The sequence below is a fragment of the Megascapheus bottae genome, chromosome 25 (genome assembly GCF_031878675.1).
Source record: "Megascapheus bottae isolate mThoBot1 chromosome 25, mThoBot2.hap1, whole genome shotgun sequence".
In the NCBI taxonomy this organism is placed as follows: domain Eukaryota; kingdom Metazoa; phylum Chordata; class Mammalia; order Rodentia; family Geomyidae; genus Megascapheus; species Megascapheus bottae.
The window spans coordinates 5,124,254-5,142,888 of record NC_143533.1 but is presented as its reverse complement, the minus strand read 5'-3'; the positions used below and the strand labels follow the sequence as shown (position 1 = coordinate 5,142,888).

The following is an 18,635-nucleotide window of genomic DNA, read 5'->3' as shown; positions in this document are numbered from 1 at the left end:
GGCCAATTCTACTGCTGTCTGCTGGGTTCTAAGAACAGTTAAGAGAGACTGGGCCATGAGCCAGTTAAACCTCACGGCCCAGCAAACCTGAGAGAGGCAGAAACAAAAGTTCATCTGCCTTCCCCACACCAGGGCCCAAAAGGGCATTCAAAATGGAAATTTTAATAACAAACAGCAGGTCAAAGTAGGGCTTCCCCAGGAGCGAGAATGACAGAGCCAGCATTAGAGGCCTCAGGGGTCTCGACTTCTTCCTCTCCTGCCTTCAAGGGAAGGAAGTAGCGGCCCCACTGAGGAGGAGTGGCGCCTTCTCCATGTCTGTCTGTCTGTTTGGGGCCCAGAGACCCCAGGTGCAATATGTGGAGCAGAGTGGTCCCTGCTTGACCACGAAGGTCCTGGAAGGGAGTAAGGATCCAGGCAGGCAGGTCACAGACTACTGGGTTAGATTCGGAAGCTCTCCTCCCGGCCATCGATGTGGCGGAGTCGCAGGTAGACATCCGTGCCGATGCCCTGCAGAGACTGCAGCTGCAGGGACCCGCCAAGATATTCCGCGTAGGCCCTCGATGTGGGCAACCCGAAGCCAAAGCTAGGGGCAGAGGGAAAGGACAGGGCCCTTTAGAGGCCTGAGCACCCTTCCCCCACTCCCCCCCCCACCATCCTGGCTAGATGGGGCCTCACCCGTGCATGGGTCCTGACTGGCCGCCACTGTGCATGTCCAGGTGGCCAAAGAGGGGGCTGATCCGGGGATCTTGGGTGCTGGCCTCGGCTGTGGTGAAGTGATAGTCCATGACCCGATCCAGGTCTTTGTGAGCAATGCCTCCACCTCGGTCTGAAATCCTGGCAAGATGCCAATAACAAGGCTCAGCTCGGGTGTGATAGGATCCTACTGCCCTTAGCATGCACGCCTCAGCCTCACTTCCCATTCCTTCCCTCCAAAGAGCCTTGGTCCTGCCTTTCTCCTTCCCGCCTCTGCCTGGGCCACTTCACAGGATTTGACATTTATCCTCAGCCCAGCAGCAGAGAGCTGCCAAACTCCAGGCCCCTCAGTTCCACAACTGAGGCAGAGCCATCAACCTTCAGCTCCTGGGAATCTCAAAACAGGAGAATAACTTTGATGACCAAAGTCCAAGTCCCAAGTCGGGCAGGTTCTAGCTTGAACTGGTAGAGCAAGTCGGAAACTGCCCAAGCCCAATGGGCCCCCAGCCCCACTCCACTCAGGGCAAACCTGATGACCAGATCAATATCATTGTTGGCGATGGTGATGACCACATCTGGGACATTGTATGGGGTGTCCAGGTGACTCTCCATCGTGGCTCTGTGAGATGAGCAAAGACCAGTAGGGAGTGGTACCTCAGTTTCTGTCTGCCCCCACCCAGTGTATCCAGCCTACCCACCTCATGGCATTCTTGAGTAGCTCGGGCAAGATGTAGTCCAGTGGCATAGGGATGAAGGGGAAACGGGCGGCAACGTGTCCATTGATGCGCACGCGGGGAGCGTTGCCATATTTGTGCTCACACAGGCGCCTGTGGGTTGAAGGAGGGTTCAGAAACCATTCTCAGCTGGAAGGGATCCCACTCCCCGAAGGGACATTTTCCAATATGCTCAGACATTCCTGCTCTTCACAACTGAGGTACTAATGGCAACAGGTGAATGGGAGCCAAGAGAACTACTGAGCAGCCCCAACCTGCACAGGACAGCCCACTGCAAAGAAGTACCAGGTTTAAGATGGTTTTAGTGCTCAGTTCAGAGAGCCTCGGCTAGACCTTGTGTCAAACAAGGATGCAGGCGGAAGCCTTCCCTGCCCTAAGGCCTCCACCTTCTTAACTAAGAACCTCCTAGCCTCACCTGGCAAAGTCCACCCACTTCTCAATAATCTTCTTTGGTGAGAGACGAGTGCAGATGATGCCGACAAAGTCAGGCTGGCAAGAGAAAGAAGGTCAGAACTAGAAACACCTCCACCCCCACCCCAGCTGCCAAGTGTAACTTCTACAAGGCCCTTAGCCCAGATCCCTAACCCAAAGGGTCCTCTGACTCAGTTTCCTCTCCCTTCCATCCCCCTTAACTTTCACAAACAGATCTCAGGTTTTGATCCAAACCCCACCTTGTCCTCATGCAGCGCCAAGTGGTGAGTGGCCAGCATGCGAATCCCAAGCCTTGAAGTCAGCGTCTTGTCCAAGAAGTATCTGACCAGCTTTTCATCCTGGTAAGAATGAGGCCTCAGAGCCAGGCACTGGTGGCTGACACCTGTAATCCTAGCTACTCAGGAGACTGAGATCTGAGGATTGAGATTCAAAGCCAGCCCCGGCACTAAAGTCCATGACACTCTTATCTCCAATTAAGCACCAGAAAACTGGAAGTGGCGCTGTGGTTCAGGTGCTAGCCTGGGCTCAGGACAGCGCCCAGGCCAAGTTCGAAGCCCATGCCTGACCAAAAAAAAAAGGGGGCCTCAGATCCTGTGCCCCATTCCAACCCTCCCCTCCTCTGTGCCTAACCTCTATGTGCTTCCGGCTCTCACGCAGGCCCTCAGCTAAGAGGGTCACCACATCCTTGTGGTCGTCTAGCAGCTGTCGCACCAACTGACAATATTGGGCCTCGTCAGCCTGGTCTTTGATCTGCAGGTCACAACATTATGAGCACAGATAGTTCAGCTCTGACTCCTCAGCCCTTCACCCTGTTCTGCCCAGCCTCACCGGAGGGAAGTCTGTCAGCTTCTGGAAGGCCCGGATGTACAGCTCATGCTGCAAGGAAGAAGCAGAGGAATTCACTGGGCTGCCATGTATGCCTTTCTGTAGAGATCACCATACAACCCAGTGCACATTATTCAAACGCCCAAAGTGATCAGTCCAGCCTCCATGAAAAGTGTAGCCTTGGTTTCTGAGGGCTTTGGATCCTAGCCCAGCATTTCCCTGATACTTTGCAGCAGGCAAGCCTCTGCCACTCTGGGCCTGGGCTCCCAGTTTGCCCTTGGGCAGTGTACACACTAGTCTTAGGTCCTCTCCATCTTACCACGTGCAGTATGGTGGGGTTGCAGCCAATGATGAAAGGGAGGCTACGAAAGCCCTTGATCCGGTGAGCAATCCTCACTGGCAGCTCTTGCTGCAGGTAGCGGCCACTTTTCTGCAAGAAAAAGAGGGATGAGCAAGGCCAAGGCCTACGTGGCTGATTGGAGCTCCAGGAGCCAAAGGTTAGAAGGGAGACTGGAAGCTTACCAGAAGGTGGCTGCCATCCTGAGATCGACCCGAATAGAGCATCATGGTGGGAGTGAGACGTACTGAGGGCTGCAGAGGAAGTTGGGACTTTGAGTACTGACTCTCCCAACACCCTGCCCTTAAGTTGGCTCGGTCACCTTTCCCTGGACACTCACTCGAGGTCCTGACCCCCACTCTCCATTCCCAGCCACTCACCTTTTCTGCTGCCACATCGATGGCTGACTGGTTGTAAAAGGAGGTGACAGTCTTGGAGCGTTCCCGGGCCATCTCTACATGGTGTGTATCGGTCGCTGACGTGGACCGGGCTCGGAGTGAGAGTGTGGACCCCAAGAGGGGCCGAAATGGAAGCCCGCCCCTAGGGCAGCTCCGCAGCACCGACGCCAGCATTATCCGTTCTTCTCCTTGGGCGGGCTAGGCTGAAGACCCCACCAGATGGAGGCCACCCCAAGATGGGGTAAAATGAGTGGATGGGTAAGGGCTCCTCCCTGCTTTCAGGAGCGAGGTTCCATGGAGGGTGCTGACAAGCTCAGTCCCTGGAAGGCAGCTCCCATCTACGGGAGCGGAGTTGGAAGCAGGGTCGTTTGAGGGCCCCTCTCCACGTGGGGATCAAGCACCCTCCGCCCTGGGGCAGCCTCCGGTGCCTTCAACCTCCGAGGACACTCAGGCGGGGCCTGGGCAATCTCATTTCGTGCCGTCTCGGCGTCTACCTGGTGGGGACGGGGAAAGCCTCACGTTGGCTCCCTCGGGTCCTGGACGCCCAGGGGGCGGGGCTGGCCCCCCTCCCCCCTCTCTTCCTCGGTGGCCCCCGGACCCGAGCCCGGGAGCCCGGCTAGCGTTGCGCGCGACGCGGCGCGGTGTCCCGGAGGGCGGGCTGCGGCCCGGGGAGCCCCGTCTCACGTCCCCCCTCCATCCGCGGAGCCACTTGGTCCGGCCCCGACCTCCCCCCACCCATATGGTAGATGCCAACCCCCCGCCCATGCGCACTCCTGCACAGCGGGTGAGGCTGAGACGACGTGCGCCGCGGGGCCTCCGCCTTCCAGGTCCTTCGACCAGGGTTTCTCCACTTACCGCGCGGACAGAGCCAGGGCCCGGGTCCGAGCGGAGCCGCCCAGTCGGCTGGCCGGGCCACCGAGCCGCCTGCGCCCTCTCCTGCGGTGACGTCGCGCCGGCTGTGGACGCCCGGTGCCTCCTGGGAGTTGTAGTTTAACACAGAGGACTCGCTGCCCATCCTCTAGCGGGTCCTGGTTTTGTGCCCCAGCTCCGGGCCTTTCAGATAAATCGTATAGCTCCGACCACCGGTTCCCTGAGTTCCCTGGGGCCTGTCTAGAACTCTGCTTACCACTCTGTAAACTGGGAATCCCTGGGGTGGGGCCGGGGGTGGACAACGCCAGAAAATAAGATCATTTACACGTTCTGCACAGAGATCAAACTGCCCCACTCTGGCCTAAGTCCCAGCGTTCTTCCTGCTCTTGGTTTCATGTATGGGAAACTAGACCTTGCCTGCTTCCGACCCCACCTAGGCCCCTCTTCACACCTGAGGCAAGTGAGTTAAGTGCTTGGTAATTAATTTGGCATTTGTAAAACAAGGATATGTCAATCTTGGGGTTTGTAGGTTAGAGCAATGTCCTTAGGGATCACAGGTAGAGCAGTACAGGAGGAGTGCGTAGGTAGAATCTGTACTCACTATGCACGTGCTAGGTGTTATTGTTTATGTCCGTAGTGGATGTGCATCGCTGATTGGTGACTTTTCAGTACCCAAGAGGAAGACTGGATCAAACAAATCATCTTAGCCAGACACTGGTGACTCACACCTATGATCCTAGCTACTTATGAGATAGATCTGAGAACCTGAACTTTGAAGCCAGCTGGGGCAGACACATTCTGAATATTCTTATCTCCAATTAACTAGCAATAAGCTGGAAGTGGAGGCGTGGCTCAAGTGGAGGTGTGGCTCAAGTGGAGGTGTGGTTACCAACCTTGAGAGAAGCGACCCAGAGTTCAAGGCCTGGTATTGAAAAATAGACTCCCTCCTAAAGAGCAAGGTTTTTTTGTGTGTGTGATCGCCTGGGATAAGGGAAGCTATGGGAATACCAGGTAAGGACTGGGTACAGGAGCAGCATAAGGGTTAGGGCTTGGACCTGGCTGGAAGATCTGAAAGAAGCTCAGGAGTTAGGAACCACTGAAGAGCATTCCTTCATAAGTTCTGCTTGTTAGACCCTCAGCTGGTAGTGATTGCTAGGGTGCGCTTTTGATGGGTCTAGAGACAGAGCGTGGAGGAGATACTAGACAGCCAGCCAGTGATGGGAGACTTTTCTTGCCTTTTTTTTTTTTTTTTTTTTTTTTTTTTTTTTGCCAGTCCTGGGTTTGAGCTCAGGGCCTGAGCACTGTCCTTAGACTTTCTCAAGGCTAGAGCTCTACCACTTGAGCCTGAGCATCACTTCCGGCTTTTTTCTATGCATGTGATACCGAGGAATCGAACCCGGGTCTTCATGCCTGCTAGGCGAGCACGCTACCGCTAGGCCAAACTCCCGGCCCCTGATGGGAGACTTTTCTGTGTATTTGTACTGATTGGATTTCCTCCACGGGTGTGTCCCTGTTTTCTAGTTATTCATAATATATTCATAATGGAAGAAGGGCAAGGGAGGGGTGATCTCGGAGGAGAGGACAGTCTGCACCCAGAGCAAAAGGTCCAGACTGGAGACTGCGTGTTGGGCTCGTGAACGTGGCGCTCACGTGGCCACGGCGTGGGCGTGGACGCTGCCGTGGGAGGCGGCGACCCGGCGCGGGGCGGGCGCCTGGGGAGAAACCCAGCTTCACCGCATTTGACCCCGCGCTCTGGACCTGCGCTCGCTGCTGCCCCCGGCGGCGGAGGCCGGGCATGCACGCCGCGAACTTCATTTCAACACGAGCCACACCTGCGGGGAGCTTCGCGTTGATCAAGCACTCTGTCTTAAACATTTGGTTTGTAGGCATCTTTATACTTACCCTCTGCAGTCGACACTTGTATTTATTTCAGTTTTACAGGTGAAAGACCTGAGATCCAGAAGGATCAAGACTCACCTCCTCCTTTTCCTCTGGCCCTCACTCCATGTTTATTCTGGCTCTGGCCGCACCAGGTGCCCTTATGTTTGTTTACAAGCATATCCGTATATTCCAGTTCGGATTCAGGTTCCAGTGAGATAAGATCAAGATGTAAATAGTTCTTTTAGAGATTGTCAGGAGTGGGGCAGTCTATTCGTCCTTTCCTGCTCTTAGAAGCCACAGATATTCATAAATGCATGACTCTTTCTTTGCTTTGCGTTGTGGGAGAACCTGGGGCCTAGTAGGAGTTCCACCACTGAGCTGCATCCCAGCTGTGCATTTTTATTCTGCAGTACTGGGACTTGAACTCACAGCCTGGGCACTGCTCAAGTAGCAAAGTTTATAGCAAAGGGAGAGACCACCCAGAGGAAGGCTCTGCCAAGGCAGGAAGGAAGGGCTGAGCTGTCCAGGGAGGACAGAAAACCTGACAGCGAAATAATTTCAAGGGATGCTTCTCTTTGACTTGGCAAGATTCTCTAGTCCACCCTGGTCTCTGAGTCCTCGTATATGCCAGTGCCTAAAGCTTGGAGCTCTGGTCTGTAATTGTAGCTACTCGAGAGCCTGAGATATGAGGCTCGCCGTTCAAAGCCAGCCCAGGCAAGAAAGCCTATGACTTTTTTTTTTTTTTCCGGTCAGTAGTGGGGCTTGAATTCTGGGCCTGGGCACTGTCCCTGAGCTCTTCAGCTCAAGGCTATCGCTCTACCCCTAGAGCCATTTTCTGATGGTTCATTGGAAATAAGAGTCTCATGGACATTTTGTGCCTGGGTTGGCTTTAAACCATGATCGTCAGATCTCAACCTCCTGAGCAGCTAGGATTACAGGCTTGAGCCACTGGCGCCCGCCCGGCTCTGCCTGGGTTTTGCTGACACAAACTAATTTTCTGTAAATAATGAAGATGCAAACCTAGCAAGCTCAAGGATCCGACTGAAAACTCCAGTACTGCCGAACACAAAAACTCCGGAGACTGTTATTATTATTATTATTATTACATGAGGCCTTGGAGCCTCTTTGACTACAATTCCCATAAATCCTGGCATTTCCCATCCCGACCCTCCCCCACACCCTGTCCGCTACTACCCAAGGTTCCCCGCTGGTTTCCTGTACCGCCCCGTCCCGTCTGCCGAGGGCTAAGAGCAACCAATCAGATCAGGAGGGCCAAGACCCGGAAGACCAATCACTGGGTCCGGGAGGCGGGAGTGGGCGTGGTTTGCGGGGCGCGGCTCTGCGGCGCCCCGCCCCTGCCCCGTGGCGCTCTCTCCTCCCCGCGGCGCGCGTCGGGCGGGAATCGTGGACATGGGCCCCACCTGGAGGAGACCCGGGCGGGTGCGCCTGGCCTTGTGCTTCGCCGGTTTCCTGCTTTCCGTGTACTCGCTGCATGTGAAGGCGGCGCGCGCCCGCGACCGGGACTACCGCGCGCTCTGTGACGTGGGCACCGCCATCAGCTGCTCTCGCGTCTTCGCCTCCAGGTGCGCGCCGAGATGGAAACACCTGGGGCACACACCCCCCACACACACCCCCACCCCAGTGTGCTAACTGATTTTGGAATCTGGGATCAGGGTGTCCGGAGAACCGACACTTTGAGATTGAGGGGTGTTACCTGGTGTATCGGGTGCACACCCGGACTGAGCCACCCCAAGATGCTAGTTTTTGAAACAAGGGTGCAGGGTTGGGCTTGGGGGGGGGGGCTGTGGGGCGAGGGCGTGGATCGCTCGTGTATGTGACTGCTGGGGAATAGCGGTGAGAGGGAAAGGGCAGTAGAGGAAGCTGTGGGCACTGACGTGTCTTGATCGTGGTGGGGGGGAGGAGAAGGGGCGTGGTACACTGGCGGTTTATGGGAACCCTGTGGCTTGTTTTGACTGGAAGAACCCAGGATTATTAGTTTTTAGTGGGGTGACAGAATGGAGAGGAAAGGGATGGGTGGTCACGGAACTGAACATTGTGCATCCAAAGCAAAAAGAATGTATCCGAAGAATTCCTAATTTAAAGTGCCCATGTAAAGAATTACCACGGCCAAGAGTGTGGCCTAGTGGTAGAGTGCTTGTCTAGCATGCATGAAGCTCTGAGTTCGGTTCCTCAGGATCACATACACAGAAACAGCCAGGAGTGGTGCTGTGGCTCAAGTGGCAGAGGGCTAGCCTTGAGGAAAAAGGCCCAGACCCTGCGTTCAAGCCTCAGGACTAGCAAAAAAAAAAAAAAATTACCAAAGGCATACTTGAGGGTCTGGGAGTTTGGCCTAGTGGTAGAGTGTTTGCCTAGCATGCATGAAGACCCAGGTTCCATTCCTCAGTATCACCACATATGTAGAAAAAGCGGGAAGTAGTGCTGTGGCTCAAGTGGTAGAGCTCTAGCCTTGACAAAGCCCAAAGCCAGTGCTCAGGTCCTGAGTTCAAACCCCAGGACTAACCAAAAAAAAAAAAATGTATACTTGAACAAGCTGGGCCTATATTAGAGTAATGGGTAGGCCTGTCTTGGGGATAAAGGAGACTTGGGCAATAACATAGATTGTTGACATGGCCAAAGGTCTGGAAGGTTGGGAGGTCATTGACACTTGACCCTCGGATGCTTTGTGGGCGGGGAATAGGGAGGGAAGGCCACTCCAGTGGCTCCTTCTACTAGATGGACAGCTGCTGACCTGAATGTTCCCATCACACCACCAGGTGGGGCCGGGGCTTCGGGCTGGTGGAGCAGGTGCTGGGAGCAGACAGCATCCTCAACCAATCCAACAGTGTATTTGGCTGCATTTTCTACTCGCTACAGCTTCTGTTAGGTGAGTGGCTCCACCCCTCTCCTGCAGGCCCCGCCCCCCATGGTCAGCTTCTTCCCCTAGTCCAGTGCAGCCCCACCCAACCGCTGGGTCTTGGTGACCCAGACAGTTAACCCCCAGCTGTTAATCACTGGGTGCCCTCAGGCAAGAAGGTCAGCAGGAAGGGCACTAAAAATGTCTTTGACAGGAGCTAAAGATTCCTTAAAGACTTCCTAGGATCCCAGGTTTTTTAATTTAAAGTAAAAACAATATTTTGGTGTTAGTAGTGGGACTTAAAAACTCGGGGCCTGAATGCCGACTCTTAGCTTTTTGCTTAAGAACTGGCACTCTACCATTTGAACCACAGCTCCACTTCTGGCTTTTTGGTGGTTAACTGGCAATAAAGTAACTCATGGACTTTCTTGCCTAGGCTGGCTTTGAACTGATAGCCTCAGATCTCAGTTTACTGAGTAACTAGGATTATAGGTGTAAACCACCAGTGCCTGGTTCTCAGATTGAGGGCAATCTAATACGTCTTCCATCTCATGTAGAGCTCAGCAAGAAAATAAAATCACTATTCAGTTCCCACAGGTTATTGAACAGAGAGAGAAGGAATGTCTAGAGGGACCCATTAGAGCCCTATCAGTGGTACCAGGAAGTCAGGTGTGAAGTCTGGACATGGACATTCCTGATCCTTTTTTGCCTCCCAGGTTGCGTGCAGGGCCGTTGGGCCTCTGTCCTGCTGCTGCTGACCTCCCTTATGTCCCTCATTGGGACTGTCTACTTGGCCTGGATCCTGTTCTTCGTGCTCTATGATTTCTGCATTGTTTGTGTCGCCACCTATGCCATCAATGTGGGCCTGACGTTGCTCAGCTTCCGGCTGGTCCAGGAACCCCAGAGCAAGGCCAAGAGGCACTGAGGTCCCACCCATGCCAGACTGGCATTATCTGCTTTGCTTTGGCACTTGAGTCTTGTCCAAGGGAGTTCTGTCTGGTTCCCGAGATAGCCCTGCCTCACGCTCTCTACTCCTTTCATGAACCATACACAGAACAAAAGGACCCAATGTGTCTATAGGCTGGTTTTTGGTATTTCCCAGTGAAGGAAGGTTCTAAGCAATAAAGTTTCTTAAGATGGCCAAGTCTGTACCATCTTTCTGCCAGGGATCCTGGTATTGGGCTTTCCCCCAGTATTATCTTCTTGAGAACGGGCAAGGATGAGTCAGGGAGAGTGGAGGGCCTTTCAGGGAAGGGTGGTTTTGCATAGTGTCATCTACAGATTGTGGAATCAGCAAGGCCTGGGGCGCCAGCAGCCCCCACCCGCAGGAAGCAGGCTGACAGCTGCCCACAGCAGCCAGGAGTCTTCTTCTGGGAGGGCCGGACACACACTACCCTTCTGACTATGTGGACTTTGGACTTTTCTTCCTATAGATCAGATTTAAACCCCTTTGGCAGCCTTATCTACCATCCCAAGCCAGTCTCAGCAGCCCTGGAGGCAAGGATCAGATTGTTCATTTTTTCTCAGTATGGATTTACCTATATGCTAAGTATTAAGAGAACTTGTGTTAACATGCTATTAATGTATGTAATCTTAGTACAATTGTATAAAGTAGGTGCTATTATTACCCTTATCTTGTTTACTTACATAGACAGGCTAATTTGCCTAAGATCTCACATCTAGTTCTGGGAAGGGGTTAGGGAAGTCTCAGATTGTTTTTTCCTGGTGCAGGTTGTGAATCAAGCACTCTACTGAGATACATCTCAGTCAGCTCCAGATCGCAAGATCTGAATTCCTCCAGGCCATTCTGTCTCTAGTGTATACCCTACCCTGGACTCGCGGCTGTCCCAGACAGTACAGGTTGGCCTAAGTGAAGAAGTAGAAAGAGATGTGCTCTCAGCCTTCTTCCCCCCGCCTCCCCTTGCCCCAGTCTTCAGGGTCTTGTGTGTGTGTGTGTGCGCGCGCGCACGCGCGTGTGCATGTGTGTGCACATACACACAGGCCAGTCCTGGGTTTGAACTCAGGGCCTGGGTGCTATCTCTGAGTTTTTGCTCAAGATTAACGCTAAGAACTACAACTCTACTTCCAGTCTTTTGGTAGTTAACTGGACATGACTCTCACTGACGTTTCTGCCCGGGCTGGCTTTGAACTGTAATCCTCAGATCTCAGCCTCCTGAGTAATTAGGATTACAGGTATAAGTTACCAGCACCTGCCTTCTTCCAGCATTTGAGGACAGGCACCACTGTAACTGTTTCCTGGGAGGGCAGCAGACCCAGAAAAAAGCTGGGATTTGCCAATGGCTTATGGTTACCATGTAGCAGAGAGTCTGGGCCATTGATACCTAACTCTGCATGTTATCTACGAGACAGTGCCCTGGCAGGGTACTGGAAGGGAACTTGACAAGGAATCCATGAGAATGGATGGGAGCAAGGCTACCAGAAGCTAGACTTCTCTAACTAAACATATTTGGGGGTTGCTTTTATCTTTGAGACACAAGTCTTGCTATGTAATCTCAACTGGCCCAAAACTCACCATCTTCCTGCCTCAGCCTTTTAAGCACTGAGATTACAGGTGTGTATTAACATGCTGGATTTCATCTAACCATGCATATATATATATATATATATATATATATAATTTATTTATTTATTTTTGCCAGTCCTGGGCTTGAGCTCAGGGCCTGAGCACTGTCCTTGGACTTTCTCAAGGCTAGAGCTCTACCGCTTGAGCCTCAGCACCATTTCTGGCTTTTATCTGTGTATGTGGTACCGAGGAATCGAACCCGGGTCTTCATGCATGCTAGGCAAGCACTTTAACCACTAGGCCAAACTCCCGGCCCTACTTTCACTTTTCTAGTGGTTAATTGGAGATAAAAGTCTCACAGTCTTTAGTGCCCGGGCTGGCTTTGAACCTCAATCCTCAGATCTCAGCCTCCTGAGTAGCTAGGATTACAGGTGTGAGCCACTGCACCCTGCTTCATCCAAGCAATTTTACATCCAATCACTCTGAGCGTCTCAGACCAGTCACAGACAGGTCAACTGGCTAAGGTCACTTATGTAGTACGAGTCATACTATTGCGGTAGAGGCCTAGAGAGGGGTGGGGGCCAGTCCAGGGTCACGTAACCACAAGCCAGAAGCTAAGAGCTGCTTGGCTCCCATGTAGCCTAGGGGAAGCAGTGACATCTGTGACTCCTAGACAGGGGGTGGAGCTGGGGTGGAGTCAAGGAGACCCGGGTGGGTGGCCTCTTGAGAACAAGAACACAGACTGCAGACTGGCCAGGAGCAACATGAAGCAGAGCTGGGGACCAGGGCTGCTGATCTTGGGAGCTGTGGTCCTCATAGAAGGTAAAGGGACCCATGGGTGTGAGGGAGGCAGAGGGGAGCACTGGAGTTCACAGCTGCCCTCAGCTCTCCTGCAACTTGGTGTGGGAGGTCTGCCTGTGGATGTCATGCTGGGTGTTGTCTTGGTAGTGTGGGGTATGCAAGGACTATCAGTGTGTGGGTGTGTGTGGGTGTGTATTACCCCAGTTACTGTAGAGGAGTTCTGGGCCCCACTGGCTTGGGCTTGTCTTTCCTCCATCCCAACTCTCACTTCTTCTCAGTGGATCTATACTGAGAGAGGAGGAAAGGCCTTTGATGAGTGCACTGGCTGCCTCTGGGAAGCTGGGGAGTCTGAGTTGGTCCCACAGGGGTGGGGTGAGTCTCAGCTCTTGGGGCCTCCCCTCCTTGGACATGACGTAGTCCTCCACGGTTGAAAGGGCAATTAAGCGAATGCTCTCCACATATACAAGCGGCCTCCCTGAGTCAGCAGTGGGGGCAGGAGTTAGGGGTTCCGAAGCCTGGAGGAAGGCTGGCCAGGTCCCAAGCTGTATCCTAGACCGAAGAATGCTGAGCACAGTAGAGGGAGGAGAACTAATTACTGAGCGTGCACTCTGAATGAGTTCCAATAAAAGCTCTTTCTCGACCTCATATAAATATTTTCATTCTGGGAGGGACTGGTGAGGTAGCCAGTTACAGGCAAAGACTAACCCATCCCCTCCACCAAGCCTGTGCCCAGTAACTCCGGTGCCCCTGAACCTCACTGAAGTTTTTCTCTTTTCTCAGGTCTTCAAGCAGCTCATCGGGGTAAGATCTGGGGGTGGTGGGCCTGCCTTACTTGGGTCCAGGTTGAGTCAAGAGTGTGGGGAGACAGGGGTGTGCTGTCAGCATGACACTTCTCTCCATAGCCTGTGGGCAGCGTGGTCCTGGCCCCCCCAAGCCTCAGGAAGGCAACACAGTGCCTGGTGAGTGGCCTTGGCAGGCCAGTGTGAGAAAGCAGGGAATCCACATCTGTAGTGGCTCCTTGGTGGCAGAAACCTGGGTCCTCACCGCTGCCCACTGCTTTGAAAAGTGAGTCGTGGCTGGGATCAGCCAGGGTCTCTGGCTGTATGGGTGGATTTGTCCCCAAGTTCCACAAGACTGTTTCTGATCACTAGATTAAAAAGATACTGGGGCGGGGGGAGAGGGGGAACGGGAGTTTGGCCTAGTGGTAGAGTGCTTGTCTAGCATGCACGAAGACCCAGGTTTGATTCCTCAGTACCACATACATAGAAAAAAGCCAGGACGGGCCGGGAGTTTGGCCTAGTGGTTAAAGTGCTTGCCTAGCATGCATGAAGACCCAGGTTCGATTCCTTGGTACCACATACATAGAAAAAAAGCCGGAAGTGGTGCTGAGGCTCAAGTGGTAGAGCTCTAGCCTTGAGAAACTCCAAGGACAGTGCTCAGGCCCTGAGCTCAAGCCCAGGACTGGCAAAAAAAAAAAAAAAAGTCTTAGAAAAAAGCCAGGAATGGTGCTGTGGCTCAAGCAAGCAGTAGAGCTCCAGACTTGAGAAAGTCCAAGGACAGTGCGCTCAGGCCCTGAGCCCAAGCCCAGGACTGGCAAAAAAAAAAAAGGTACTGGGATGCGAGTATGGCCTAGTGGTAGAGTGCTTGCCTAGTATGCACAAAGCCTGGGTTCAATTCCTTGGTATCACATACACAGAAAAAGCTGGAAGTGGTGCTGTGGCTTGAGAAAGCTCAAGGACAGTTTTTAGGGCCTATGTCCTGAGTTCAAACCCTAGAACTGGCAGTAAATAAATAAATAAATAAATAAGTAGGTACCATTTGCTGAGCACCAGTGGCTCATGTGTGTAACCTGTATAATCGTAACTACTTAGGAGGCTAGATGCAAGGATTACAGTTCAAAGCCAGCCCAGGCAGAAAAGTCCCTATGAGACTCTTATCTCCAGTTAACCACTCAAAAACTGGAAGTGGCTCTGTGGTTCAAGTGGTAGAGCGCTAGACTTGAGCACAAAGAGGCTCAGGGACAGTACCCAGGCCCTAAGTTCAAGCCCCACAATCGACCAAAAAAAAAAGGTACCATTTTCTGGGTAGTGGTGGTTCACACCTATAATCCCAGCTTAGCTGGTCAGGAGGCAGAGATCTAAGAATTAGATTCAAATCCAGCCTAGGCAGTAAAGTCAGTGAGACGCTTATATCCAATTAACCAGCAAAAAGCCAGAAATGGCTCAAGTGGTAAAGTGCCAGCCTTGAGTAAAAATGCATAGAACAGTGCCCAGGTCCCAAGCTCAAGCCACAGGGCTAGCATGCGCATGCGCGCATACACACACACACACACACACACACACACACACACACACACACACACACACACACACACACACGCGCGCGCTTGCGCGCTCTTACTGAGAATCTGCCATATTGTCAAATTAATTCTAATAACCTCTCATGGTAGGAGCTTTCCGAATGAGTAAATTGAGGTTGAGAGAAGTTGGGGAGAGCTGGGCTTAAAGCCATAAAGTGACATCTGCCCATCTTCCACCTACCTGTGCTTCCCGGGACACACAGCTGTCTATCTGGACCTTGCTCTTCTATTCCAGGGAGGCAGCGACAGAACTGAATTCCTGGTCCGTGGTCCTGGGCTCTCTGCAGCGTGAAGGGCTGAGCCCAGGGGCTGAGGAGGTAGGGGTGGCTGCCCTACAGCTACCCCAGGCTTATAACCACTACAGCCAGGGCTCGGACCTGGCTCTGCTCCGGCTAGCCCATCCTGTAGCACACACACCCCTCTGCTTGCCCCAGCCTACCCACCTCTTCCCCTTTGGGACATCATGCTGGGCTACTGGCTGGGATCAAGACACCATCAACAGTAAGTGCTGTCCTAGACTGTAGCCCAGAAGGGCACTGCACTTGCCTAGGCCATAGTCTCAAACTGCCCTAGCCCTGCCTCCCTTTGCTTTCTGTGGTCTAAACACTAGTCTTAACCTCCATCTCTTTCATCAGCTCCCAGGAAACTACGGAATCTGCGTCTGCGGCTCATCAGCCGCCCCACGTGTAACTGTCTCTACAACCGGCTACACCAGCGGCTGCTGGCCAACCCTGCTCGGCCAGGGATGCTATGTGGGGGTGCCCAACCTGGGGTGCTGGGACCCTGTCAGGTCTGACTGGGAGGAAAAGGGAGACGGGAAGGCTTTGCCTTGGGCTGGGGCTCAGCCACTGAGAACTGGGGAGCTATAGTCAGAGGACATCTGTCTTAGGCTCCTTTGCCTGGCTCCAGGGAGATTCCGGGGGCCCTGTCCTGTGCCAGGAGCCCAATGGACGCTGGATTCAGGCTGGGATCATAAGCTTTGCATCAAGATGTGCCCAGGAGGACACTCCTGTGCTGCTGACTGACATAGCTGCTCACAGCTCCTGGCTGCAGGCCCGAGCCCAGGGAGCAGCCTTCCTGACTCAGGCCCCAGGGACCCCAATGGCCAGCGATGAGGACAGCTGTGTAGGTATGAGCACAAGGGTTCTTGAGAGTGGAATGATGATACACTCAGATCTACATGAGGACTTCCAGGCAGTAGACAGGAGCCAGAAGGAAGCAAACCCCAGCTCGGACATTGAGCCCACATTCTGCCAAAAACCTAACTAGGCTGTTTAAGGCTTTGTTTGGTCCCTCAGATAGGAACAGCCCCACTAGGGCTGGGGAATACAGATGCTTTAGAGCTTTAAGGATTTGGAGTTTAGGAAAGAAATGGGCTTGCTCATTCTCTGTGAAATCTGGCTGAAGATTTGGGGGGAAAAGCTGCATGTTTCTGGGCAGGGATCCAGAGAGAACAGTGCTCGCACACAGATCCAGCATTACATGATCGACATGCAAACTGCATGCAAAATAATTCCTCAGAAGGAAGCTGTCTTGACTTTCAGAAAAGCAATCATAATTGAGGACTTCTGGAGCCAGTCCAGGCCTAGAGGGGTAGATAAGTAGGGCAAGGAAGTAGAACAGGGCCAAGGAAACTATACAGACAGACCACCAGGGCCAAAAACTTGGGTCCTGGCTTTTGAATCCCAGATCAGCAATTTCCCTTTGGTTACAAAGCTAGAAAATCATTTCACCTCTCTGGAACTTTGGTTAGCTTTGTTAATGAAGATAACAAAAAGTGTTTTGTTGGTGGTGGTCATGGGACTTGAACTCAGGGCCTGAGCACTATCCCTGAGCTCTTTTGCTCCGAGACTAATGCTCTACTACTTTGAGCCACTGCGCCACTTCTGGTTTTCTGGTGGTTAATTGGAGACAAAATGTCTCATAGACTTTCCTGCCTGGGCACGCTTTGAACCCTGATCCTCAGATGTCAGCCTCCTCAGCAGCTAGGATTACAGGGGTGAGCCACCAGCACTTGGCAAAAGGCAACTTTAATAAAAGGATACTGAGAAAATTTGATTCGTTTATAGGACGTACTTAAGCACTGTGTGCCGGGCCTGTAGTAAGCACTTCCAAGTCAGATGATAAACTCATCTGTTTCAGCCTGTGGATCCTTAAGGACAGAAGGTCCCCAGGCAGGAGCCCCCTCCATGTGGCCCTGGGATGCCAGGCTAAAGCACCAGGGGCGGCTGGCCTGTGGAGGAGCCCTGGTGTCAGAGGAGGCGGTGCTCACAGCTGCCCACTGCTTCATTGGGTGAGTCTTGTGTCCTTCTCCCTCGTGCCCCTAGCCCCAGTCCTGCTAACCTAGTGCTGTCACTGCTGCCTCTGCACAGGCGCCAGACCCTAGAGGAATGGAGTGTAGAGCTGGGCAATGGATCAGAGGAGTGGAGTCTGAAGCAACTCATCCTGCATGGGGCCTACACTCACCCAGAAGGGGGCTATGATGTAGCCCTACTGCTGCTGGCTCAGCCCGTGACACTGGGTCCCAGCCTGCGGCCCCTTTGCTTGCCTTATGCTGACCATCACCTGCCTGATGGGGAACGTGGCTGGGTCCTGGGGCTGGCTCGCCAAGGAGCAGGTATGTAGGATCGAGGCCACCAGCAGTTGTTCATCAAGCTTAAAGATGGCTGGAGCAACTGGATTTCCTCTCCCACCTTGTCCTATAGGCATCAGTTACCCCCAGACAGTGCCTGTAACCCTCCTGGGGCCAAGGGCCTGTAGTCGGCTCCATGCAGCCTCTGGGAGCGATGGGATCCCCATTCTGCCAGGGATGGTGTGTACCAGTGTTGTGGGGGAGCGGCCCCACTGTGAGGTGAGTCCCAGAACCCCACACCTTACCCAACAGACCCCTGACAACATTCTCTCACTCTGCAGTTCATGAACAGATTTGCCAGGCGTGGCCTCTAGCCCTCACCTGAAGCCAATCCTTGCTAACAACCAGTCCCCCCCACTGCCCACCAACAGCCAAAGCATTCATCTATAGCCCCTTCTAGGGGAGAGGTCACAGAGTGTCTTCTGAACTGCCAGGGCCTGTCCGGGACACCACTAGTACACGAGGTGAGGGGTACCTGGTTCCTGGCTGGGCTACACAGCTTTGGAGATGCTTGCCAAGGCCCTGCAAAACCTGCAGTCTTTGCTGCACTGCCTGCCTATGAAGACTGGGTCAGCAGTTTGGACTGGCATGTCTACTTTGCTGAGCCACCAGAGCCTGTGGTTGACACTGGAAGCTGCCTGGTTAACACAAGTATGTGTTCCACATCTTCCCTAAGCACTCTTCCTTGTCCATCCAAGGACTATTTAGTGCTCAACCATTTCTAGCTGCCCTGGGTGGGTGAGACCCATGTGGATTCCAGGGACACAATGTCTCACCCTCTTTCAGCTTTAGTATTCTCACAGTCCATGGGGCCAAGACAGATCCTATTCCTTCAAGGGAGGAAACAGAGTTTCGAGGACCAGGCCAACCCCACTGTCCTTCCTCTCTTAAACAGGCCAGCCAGCCAGCTGTTGACAGGTGACTCCAGAAAAATGAAACAAGTGTCACCATGCCATCTGCCCTCTTCCCTGGGGATCTGGACCAGATGTCCCTACTCTTGGGCCTGCAGGATAGGATGCCACCTGTGAAGGCTCCTGCACTCAGCCCCGCAGCTTTCTCTGGTGCCCCCTAGCCTGCTCCCTTCACATTAAAAAAAAAAAAAAAAATCACATCAGCCAGCTTTTTCAAAAATTTCTTTTTTTTTTTGGGAGGGGGAGGAGCAATTTTCCTTTTTTTTAAACTTAAATTGTTACAAAATAGACTTTAGAAAATAAGTTACAAACTGTAGCAAAAGGCTCCCCTTCCACAGGCAGCTTTCCCACCCATGGCATTCTTTGAATCTGCCTCTCCCTGCT

At 53.1% G+C, this 18,635-nt stretch overlaps 3 protein-coding genes across 5 annotated transcripts; 2 read left to right on the top strand and 1 right to left on the bottom strand.

Annotated features, from left to right (window-relative positions):
• Window positions 1-142: 142 nt before the first annotated feature.
• Bckdk (branched chain keto acid dehydrogenase kinase) lies at window positions 143-4,370 on the bottom strand. Its single transcript, XM_090358059.1, has 12 exons — window positions 4,275-4,370; window positions 3,402-3,913; window positions 3,207-3,275; window positions 3,004-3,114; window positions 2,688-2,735; window positions 2,490-2,609; window positions 2,099-2,197; window positions 1,843-1,916; window positions 1,392-1,520; window positions 1,223-1,312; window positions 676-834; window positions 143-583 (listed from the first exon to the last, which is right to left on the bottom strand). Exons 2-12 carry the CDS (start codon window positions 3,591-3,593, stop codon window positions 439-441), a joined length of 1,236 nt encoding a protein of 411 aa, XP_090214185.1. The 5' UTR covers window positions 3,594-3,913; window positions 4,275-4,370; the 3' UTR covers window positions 143-438.
• An 856-nt stretch (window positions 4,371-5,226) lies between these two features.
• On the top strand, window positions 5,227-10,168 carry Vkorc1 (vitamin K epoxide reductase complex subunit 1). 3 transcript variants are annotated; one of them, XM_090358061.1, is made up of 4 exons: window positions 5,227-5,300; window positions 6,223-6,322; window positions 8,945-9,054; window positions 9,741-10,168. In XM_090358061.1, the coding sequence occupies exons 1-4, from the start codon at window positions 5,288-5,290 to the stop codon at window positions 9,947-9,949; spliced, it is 432 nt and encodes a 143-aa protein (XP_090214187.1). In that variant the 5' UTR covers window positions 5,227-5,287; the 3' UTR covers window positions 9,950-10,168. The 3 variants fall into 3 exon arrangements, with proteins under 3 accessions (XP_090214187.1, XP_090214186.1, XP_090214188.1); XM_090358060.1 differs by lacking the exons at window positions 5,227-5,300; window positions 6,223-6,322 and adding an exon at window positions 7,534-7,753; XM_090358062.1 differs by lacking the exons at window positions 5,227-5,300; window positions 6,223-6,322; window positions 8,945-9,054 and adding an exon at window positions 7,534-7,753 and having other exon boundaries at window positions 9,741-9,942.
• Window positions 10,169-12,209: 2,041 nt separating this feature from the next.
• Window positions 12,210-18,453, top strand: Prss53 (serine protease 53). Its single transcript, XM_090358058.1, has 11 exons — window positions 12,210-12,370; window positions 13,130-13,150; window positions 13,252-13,414; window positions 14,944-15,209; window positions 15,344-15,498; window positions 15,618-15,837; window positions 16,851-17,001; window positions 17,081-17,325; window positions 17,414-17,559; window positions 17,775-17,991; window positions 18,236-18,453. The coding sequence occupies exons 1-11, from the start codon at window positions 12,313-12,315 to the stop codon at window positions 18,253-18,255; spliced, it is 1,662 nt and encodes a 553-aa protein (XP_090214184.1). The 5' UTR covers window positions 12,210-12,312; the 3' UTR covers window positions 18,256-18,453.
• Window positions 18,454-18,635: the final 182 nt, after the last annotated feature.